At 32.3% G+C, this 9,468-nt stretch overlaps 1 protein-coding gene across 1 annotated transcript; it reads right to left on the bottom strand.

Moving 5' to 3' along the window:
* Window positions 1–366: 366 nt before the first annotated feature.
* LOC147806291 (uncharacterized) lies at window positions 367–5,520 on the bottom strand. Its single transcript, XM_087149616.1, has 2 exons — window positions 5,282–5,520; window positions 367–3,742 (listed from the first exon to the last, which is right to left on the bottom strand). The coding sequence occupies exons 1-2, from the start codon at window positions 5,518–5,520 to the stop codon at window positions 367–369; spliced, it is 3,615 nt and encodes a 1,204-aa protein (XP_087005742.1).
* Window positions 5,521–9,468: the final 3,948 nt, after the last annotated feature.

Raw genomic sequence — 9,468 nt, 5'->3', positions numbered from 1 at the left:
AAGTGCTACTTACCCCGTTCTCCAGGACTGCCACATTTTGGAGGGTAATAAATATCAATTTGCTCAGTCATAAAAGACTAACATGTTTTAGAGACAATCACTTTAATAACGAAATATAACAAACAAAAAAGGATTAACAATTAAACATCTAATTATCGTACGGAGCTAAACATGCTTGTTCACAGATTGAGATCAAAACATCAACTGGTGGCGCTGTGGGCGCACCAAAACAACATGCGCAGAAGTGGGAATTCTCGACAATCTCCCACCTTTGGATTCGAAGAAATATTTTCGAATCCAAACAGAATTCTTAGTCTATATGGTCCATCTGAAAAAACTAAACAAATAAAATTATTAGCAAAATGGTTACACTTCCAGCGGAAAAAGTCTTTGTATAGGTCTTAATAGTTTCCCAGATTGGGTCTTAAGTTCCACTAAACGGATTCTCCCATCCTTTCCTGGATAAGTCCTTTCAACTTTGGCCAATGGCCAGAGTATTCTTTTATGGTTGGAATCTCCGATTAGCACAAGATCTCCTTCTTTGATAGACGACTCCCTTTTAATTTTAGAATTATCTTTAAGCAAACCTAGATATTCAATTCTGAATCGGTTTCGCAGGTCTTGTCGCAATTTTAACCGATAAGAATATCTTTTGTTCAATTTTTTTGAATCAATTAGGTCAAGTTCAGGAACACCAATTTCTTTAATTTCCTGTAGAAACATGGATGGCGTGAGCGCTGACAGATCTTCGGGATCTTCTGAAAGATACGTTATAGGACGGGAATTAATTAAACTTTCCGCGTCGCATAATACTGTAGCTAACTCTTCTTCATTCAAACAAGCTCGTCCTAGAACCTTTCTCAGGATGCCTTTCAAAACTCCTATTAATCTTTCGAAGAAGCCTCCCCACCAAGGGGCAGAGGGAGGATTAAATTTCCATGAAATTCGTTTCCTTGAAGCAAAGTCTTCAATTTCGTTCCAATTAATGTTCTTCAAAAGATTTGCCGTTCCCACAAGATTTGTTCCATTGTCAGAGTATACAGTGGACGGGTGTCCTCTGCGAGCAATAAATCGGCGAAGGGCCAAGATGAAACAATCTGTTGACAGGGACGATACTACTTCGAGGTGCACCGCTCGGTAGATGGCACAAGTGAAGAGTACCACCCAGCATTTTCTATCTCCTTTTAAAAGCAGAGGTCCGCACAGGTCGACACCTATAATTTCAAAAATAGCTGCGTCTCTGACTCGATCTTCTGGGAGTGGAATGCTTACGGCTTCCAATGGCTTAACCGAGAATCTTTTGCACTTGACGCAATTTCTTACGACGCTTCGAATTGTCTTTCTGGTTTTAATGATCCAAAACGACTCTCTGAGGTGAGACATCAAAGTTTGAACACCGGCATGTTTCAGTTCAATATGTTTGTCCATTATTAATTTTTCCACCAAATCATGCTTGCTAGGCAATAATATAGGGAATCTAAAAGTTTCTAAGTCTTTTCTCGATGTTATTCTTGTCTCAACTCGTAAGAGACCATCGCTGTCTTTCACAGTTCGAAAATTTATCTTTCCATTAAAAGATTCTCTTTGAATTTCTTTCAAAACGAACTTCTCAGATGCTTCGATCTCTTCTACCTTCAATTTTCCCTTCTTTCTGTCACTATGATTTCTTAGAGTATTTTTATAAAATCGGATGACGTAAGCCATGATTCTCACAATTTTATTGAAGGAAGACACATTTTGGAAGATTTCAAAGGTATTAGTTGTTAAATTTGTGGCTGAGGATATAGTTCGTTTTCTTTCTGAAAGAACTACTTCAATATCCGGAGAAAGTTCACTAGCTGGCCAATTCTCGAATGGCAGTTTTAACCATTGGGGGCCCTCCCACCAATGGGATTTCAATAAATCTTTAGAATTACATCCCCGCGAGGGCAAATCTGCGGGATTATACTTTCCTTGAATATGTCGCCAAGCCTCCGGATCCGTAAGTTTTCGAATTTCATTGACTCTGTTAGCAACAAAAGTGGCCCAGTTATCTTGCTTTTTAATCCAGTATAAAGCGTTCATTGAGTCAGTGTAGAAAAAGGTTTGCACATTCTTCATATTCAAATCATCTCTTACAGTGTAAGCGAGCCTGGCTCCAATGGTACACGCGAGAATTTCTAATCTAGGAATTGTTATCGATTTTAGGGGTGCTACCTTGGATTTAGCCTGTAAGAGTTGACAGTTAACTATTCCCCCTTTAACATTTCTAATAAAAATTGAAGCCGCGTAAGCCGATTTGCTCGCGTCTACGAAGACATGCAGAGTAGAATTTTCATCTAGATCAGGTGTTTTTCTAGGGATTTCTATTTCTTTCAGATATTTTAATTCATTAGCCCACTTTAGAAATTTATTCCTCAGATTATCCGGAAGTCCTGTATCCCAATTAATTTTCTCCTTCCAACATTCCTGCAAGATTAATTTAGGAACTAGTGTGACAGGACTTGTAAACCCAATAGGGTCAAAAATTCGGCTTAACATAGATAATACATTTCGTTTACTCGGAATGGGTTGATTTTCCTCATTTATCTCACAAGATAAAGTATCCCTGTATAAATTCCATTTAAGGCCCAATACTGAAACGATTTCTTTATAGTTATCTCCAGACAAGTTCAAAATTGAGGTTTCCTCATCACTATCTGGCCGATTATGTTTCCAATCCCTTAGGTCAAATTGTGCTGAAGCCATTAATTCTTTAGACACCGTAATGAAAGAATTTAACTCTTCAATAGTGTTCACACTTGCAACACAATTGTCCACATACATGGAATCTTTAAGTTTTAAAGCTATGTCTCTCTTGGTTTCATCTACATTCTCTAAATGATAATTTATAGTCGCGGCGAGTAAAAATGGGCTTGCATTTACGCCGAAAACTACACGGCAATGTGAATAAACAATAAGTTTCCCTGGATCACCTCCCTCCCACCATAGGAACCGCAGAAATTTCTTATCTGAGGGAGCAACGTTTATTTGTTGGAAAGCTCGACGAATGTCCGATATTACCCCAAATTTCCCCTGACGAAATCTGTTAATGAGTTTGGGGATCAGTTCTAAATTATTCGGCCCTTTCTCAACGCAATCGTTCAGCGACACAGAATTTCTTTCCTTAGCAGACGCATCAAAAACCGGTCGGATTTTAGTTGTGGAGTTCGCTTTAAATACTGGTCTATGCGGTAAATAATGACCTTTGTCTTTTGTCAGTTCCTCTGAATCAACGGGTTCAATAATTTTTTCGGCTACCCAATCTCTGAAGACGTTTTCATATTCATGTAAACAGTTTCGTTTTTGTAACGCCTTTACGCAAGACTTTAACCGTTTTTCGGCAAGGTTTCGATTGTCCGGTAATTCAGGATGAACCTCTAACCAGGGGAGAGACACTTCATATCTACCTTCTTCATCCCTTCTTAACGACCGAACAAAATGATCTTTCGCGGCTTCCTCAATTTCTGATCTCGTTTGAGAAATATTCGGTTCCGTAATTCCCAGAGAATCAAGTGACCATAAGTCACAAATATTTAAGTCAGTAACATGAAGTGATAAAAGCACTTCATTCGTTATAGGACTTTCTCCAGTTCTTCCCATTAAGGTCCAACCGAAATGCGTATTCATCGCGACAAGGCCATTCGTTATATTTTTAATTTCTCCAGTAAATAAATCTCCAGCATAATCCGCACCTATTAATCCGTGAATTTCATTAGCATTCCTATCAAATAAACATAAAGTTTCATTCACGGTTACGTCACTAGGATAAATTCCGTGCCCTTTTAATTCCTTCATAATTTCCCTATTGTCCAATTTTGGAATCGGGGTACAAATTGTCTTTTGTTCCAGTACATTTAATGTATAAGTAAAACTATTGTCCACATTACAAAAATTAATCGTGTAATTTTTATGTGATTCTTTTTTCTTTATGCACAACTGTCCATGCACAACTGTTTCCTGCCCAAGACTCTTTAATTTTAACTTACGCGCTGCAAATTCCGATATATAACTACAAGAAGATCCAGTATCAATAATCACCCTAATCAAATGTTTTTGTTTACCTCCCGAAACACTTACAATGAGAGTTTGCAACATTATTTTTTCTCTACTAGAAGAGTTACTTAAAGCACAGGCAGTATCAGGTTTCATTTGGGAAAGATCAGAATTATTCCCCTTCCCCCCTGTTTCTATCGAATTTATTTTTCTTTTCCCCATACACATTATACTGACGTGTCTGCCGGAACATATCTCACATTTAACGATAGCCTTACAAGTAGAGGAAAGGTGTCTTTTTTTTATTTTATCATTTAAGCATCGGAAATAAGAGCCAGGCCGCTTACAAATGTTTATTTTTTCTTCCAAACTCAAATTATTATTCGTGCAAGAAGCCGAGTAATGTTTAAGAGATTTACAAAATAGACATGTCTCTTTCTCATTCTTCCGATCTTCAAAACACTCATTAATTAATGCAGAAGCCGATGGCTGGCGCCTACACTCCTTCTCAGTAATGTGAGGATTCATTCTAACATGTGTTTTGATTTCCGAAACAGAAGTACTCAAATTTAAGAAAGTCATTTCTCTGGCTTTTAATTGAGATGATAAAAAATCGATTAGCTCATCAATTTCAGAAACAAGAGGATTTTTCGTTCTTTTGTTGAATTCTAGTAGTAGATCACGGGGCAACAATTTGGTTAAAATGGGAACTAGAATGTTCGAATAGCTATCTTTTTTAACAGATAAACTTTCTAAACTTCTAATGTTCTTTTGTATGTGATTAAAAATGTTCCTGAAGTTTTTTACGTCATTAGAGTTTTTTAATGGGCATGTATGGAGTAGGTTTTCAATGTGTACATTAATCAAAATATTTGTATCGCCAAATTGTTGCTTTAATAAATCAATAGCGTGATCATAATGTTCCGCGGTTAATTCTAAACCATCAATCACATTAAACGCAGGACCTCCTAAAAATGATCTCAAATAAATGAATTTATCAAGTTTACTGAGGTTCTTATTCTCATTAATTGACGAATTGAAACAATTCCAAAAATTTAACCATTCAGAAATTTCTCCGTAGTACTTAGGAATAGTTAATTTAGGTAACTTTATGCGTTCCCTTTCAATGGTTTGAATGTCACTCTGATTGGGACTATTTAGAGAAATATTAGCTTCTTGAAAGGAATTATTTAAATCAAGTTCTTTGTTTAAATTCTTAATAAATCTTAATGTTCTAAATTTTGTTTTAGTTATTTTTTCTTTGTACTCTTCTATACAGTTAAATTCCTCTTCCATATCCTCGATTTTGATTAAGCCCTCAATCTGAGAATCAATAGTTTTTAATTCCTCGCTTTTTTCACCAAAAAGTTCGAGTGATTCTTCGAGATCTTCCACACTTATGTCCGGTTTTAGAATGTCAGTTTCGATTTTAGTAATCATCTTTGTCACCGAAGCTCTTACAAAGCCGCGTTTCCGTTTCAATTTATTCAATTCTTCTTCAGACATTCTGTAAGTGTGAGTCAATTTATAGTTATTCTTAATTGCTAATCTTAATTTCTTTTAATTGGTGTTTAATGTCTTATTTCAAACATGCAACATTTCGTTATCAGGTAAAAGTCAATAAATGTCAATAATAGTTTATTACCGTTTAATGGCAGTCCCTGTTCGGGCGCCAAATATCAATTTTTAAGCAAAAACTGAAGAAAACTATTTCTATATTAATTAAGGTAAGTGCTACTTACCCCGTTCTCCAGGACTGCCACATTTTGGAGGGTAATAAATATCAATTTGCTCAGTCATAAAAGACTAACATGTTTTAGAGACAATCACTTTAATAACGAAATATAACAAACAAAAAAGGATTAACAATTAAACATCTAATTATCGTACGGAGCTAAACATGCTTGTTCACAGATTGAGATCAAAACATCAACTGGTGGCGCTGTGGGCGCACCAAAACAACATGCGCAGAAGTGGGAATACTCGACAAGTAAGTTAAATTATAAAAAATAATAAATAATTATGAAAAAAATATTTATTTGAAATTATTTTTGGATAAACAAGTTCTATAACTGCGTTTCGCCTTATTATTTATTTTATTTTAGTTTTCATTTATTTATTTATTTATTTATTATTTTTTATTTTTTTGATTCGCAATTTTTTTGATTCCAGAGTGATGGCAAAACTCACAAAAGGGATATTGACATAAAGTGACCCACAAATTTACAAAAAGAATAATTAGTTTAATCAGAAGAAGTTAATTTTTATATTAAATTCCGAAGCTTGAAATAATGTTTGAACTAATTAATTAGCATATTTAAAGTTAGGTCTTTGAACGCTTAAAATTGATTCTTAGTACGTAAAAAGATCAAAAAGAGATCAATATTTCACAAGATTACAGTTGGATTTCAAGTAATAAACAAACTAATAAATTTCTAATAAGTTATTTCATAGGTAATCTAAAGATAGGACTGCAAAATTGCAAGTAGAAGCACTGATTTTTTCCTATCAATAAATAGCATGTTAAATCCAAAAATAATTAGCAAATCAGAAATAAAATAAAGATGTGAGAAATATTGAAGATCTTTAGCATTTACAATATTTATTCATAGATGTCAGCACTAAAACTAAATTCTCAAAACTTTTTAAAAGCAGCACAATTTTCATGGCACATTTTTGATAATATTATCAAATTGTACTTGGACCAAAAGGCATAATTCATTCCTAATGATTTACTTCTTTTTCTTCTTTTTTGACAAGCATAAAAATATTATTTTGATTCATTGCATGAAAATGAACTAATCTTGAATGAATGGTTTCGGTAATGGGGACAGAAAGAAGAAAAAAAATTCTATTAAGTTTTCTATTTACAATATTTAATACTAGATGCCAGCACTAAAATCTAATTCATAAGAGGAAATTTCTTTTTCAGGAAGACGATTTCTTTCATCGCAAAAAAATTCAATGCTAACCTTATTAAAATGTAAATTAATTCATTCTAACAGGACCAAAAGGCAAACTATATTTTGCATGATATTTTGTTTATTTTTCTCTTCCTATTTTTTAATCATGAAACATAAAAATATTATATTCTTCTTTTGTATTAAATATACTGAACTTTCTCGAATGGTAATAATACACATAATTTCCTAAATCGCATAAAATTAGAGAACTAACATCTAAAGTTTATAATTAATTTTTATTTTTACACAATCGAATTCGGATGCAGTCTATAAGTAATAAGAATAATAGTAAATGGGCGAAATAATTACGCATGATAAAAATGAAACTTCAAGTTAATTCTAGAAAAATACGGAAGTGCATATTTCTGTATCGACAGAAGAAATATTTTATGCAACAATCAAGTTTAAATATATATATATATATATATATATATATATATATATATATATATATATATATATATATATATATATATATATATATATATATATATATATATATATATATATATATATATATATATATATATATATATATATATATATATATATATATATATACAGTGACCTCTCACTTATGCACCACCTCTTTTATGCACCTTTTTCATTTATACGACGATTTTTATAGGTCCCAGTACATTAGATAGGAAAATAATGATAAACATCCTTCGTTTATGCGTCGCTCTAAAAGTCAATTTTTCAATTATGCGCCGAAATTTTAGGCTAACATTTTAATTTTTTAATTCTTTAAATATTTTTTCTTTTTTAAAAAAATGTTTTAAATTAAAAATGAAGGAAATAAGCAATCCCTGTTACAGCTGAAAAGAAATATATTTTGTTAGATCCTATTGAATTTGCTTCCCCTGTGACCTTTTTATTTTTGCTGTTTCTGGAAAGACATTCTTTCTAGAATTTTGAATAGGGTGTCTTATCTGTTACAGCAACAACAATGAAAGCCCATTCATCTTTTAGAAAATGAATATTCCTCTTGTCCAGAGGTTAGTTTTACTCCCATGCTGTTTTCTAGAGATAAAAAAGACACCTGGAATACGAAAGATGAAAAAGACCGCGATCACTTACTTGTAGTCAGATGGACATTATAAGTAAGTAAAAGGAGGTGATCTGTTTAGTGACATTAGTAATCGAACAACTTATTGTGCAGCATATTACGACGTCAAGTACTTTTCTTAGAAATTTATCATGTGATGTTTCACCCCCTCCCATAAAACTCAAATTTTTTGTGAAGAAGTGTTCATTTATATCTAACTAAAACTTGTGGACGATGAGAACGTGGTGGATGATACTGACGAGGATGATAAAGTTCCTCCAAATCACACAACAGTATTGGTAGCTTTAGACACTATTCGTGACTATTTACAATTTAATTTTGCTTCTGAAACGCCCCCTTATCCCATTTATATGAGCTGGAGGAAACTGTTTTAGAAATACGTCGGCAAAAACAAACTTGCATTAAGATTATTTTGTAAGGAAATAAATTGTCTTAAGGTATGTTACATTTTTTCTTTATATAATTATAGTACTAAATACCAAAACAGTATAAATATTAACATTTGATCTTTAGAAACATATTTATTCATATTGTCACTGCAATTTACATTGCGTTTTAGAATTTTGAAGTTTTTCACTTATGCGCTTCTTTCACTTATGCGCCTTTTTCTCTTGGCCCCTTACACCGGTGCATAAGTGAGAGTTCACTGTAATATATATGTAATATATATATAATACACTGTAATATATATATATATATATATATATATATATATATATATATATATATATATATATATATATATATATATATATATATATATATATATATATATATATATATATATATATATATATATATATATATATATATATTACAGTTTACTAATATTTAATTCTTTTTCCAACAACAGTTTAGGACATACATTGCGCAAAAGAAAAAAAACGGATCAAACGGAAATTTTTGCTCTGTTACCATCGTGCCCTGTTACAATTGACCCCACTCTCCCCTATGCCTTATAAAAACAAAATTAACTGTGATTAAAAATGGCCTTTTGTTTTATTTCGTTATTTAAAAGAAACCGTTTAAGCTTTTTTTTCCCCTATACGCCAGGTCTGCTTTTATGCCATAGTTTGTTAAAGACTCAATACCGCTATTTCTTATAATTTTTTAACTGAACTTTAGATGTAAAATCTAACAGCTGTATTAAAAATGATTAAAATATAACGATACAAGAAATTTATTCAATTTCACTACAAGTATGCTATTTTTCTTTTTTATGAGGTAGTTTTTTACAAGTGAAAAAAAAGTTAGTCAACACGTTTTCCTACTTGGATCTTCTAACACTTCTTATAAAACACACTTTTTAAATTGATTATTATTATTATTACAGTTTTTATTAACTAGAGTTTTAAAATCTCATTGCTCACTTTCTGAAATTGATATCAAACATAGAAATTTCAAAAATGTAAAATTTCCTGC

This window comes from Parasteatoda tepidariorum, chromosome 8, assembly GCF_982258835.1.
Source record: "Parasteatoda tepidariorum strain Cologne lab strain chromosome 8, Ptep-v5.0, whole genome shotgun sequence".
Classification (NCBI taxonomy): Eukaryota; Metazoa; Arthropoda; class Arachnida; order Araneae; family Theridiidae; genus Parasteatoda; species Parasteatoda tepidariorum.
Note: the sequence above shows the minus strand (reverse complement) of the source record. Positions and strands in the feature narration are given on the sequence as shown.

Bases quoted from the DNA above. Each gene is read 5' to 3' on its own strand.
- LOC147806291 (XM_087149616.1), bottom strand. From the start codon at position 5,520: ATGTCTGAAGAAGAATTGAATAAATTGAAACGGAAACGCGGCTTTGTA. The intron at 3,743-5,281 runs GTACAAAGAAAA...TTTATTTGATAG, and splicing joins GAATTTAACTGTATAGAAGA to GAATGCTAATGAAATTCACG.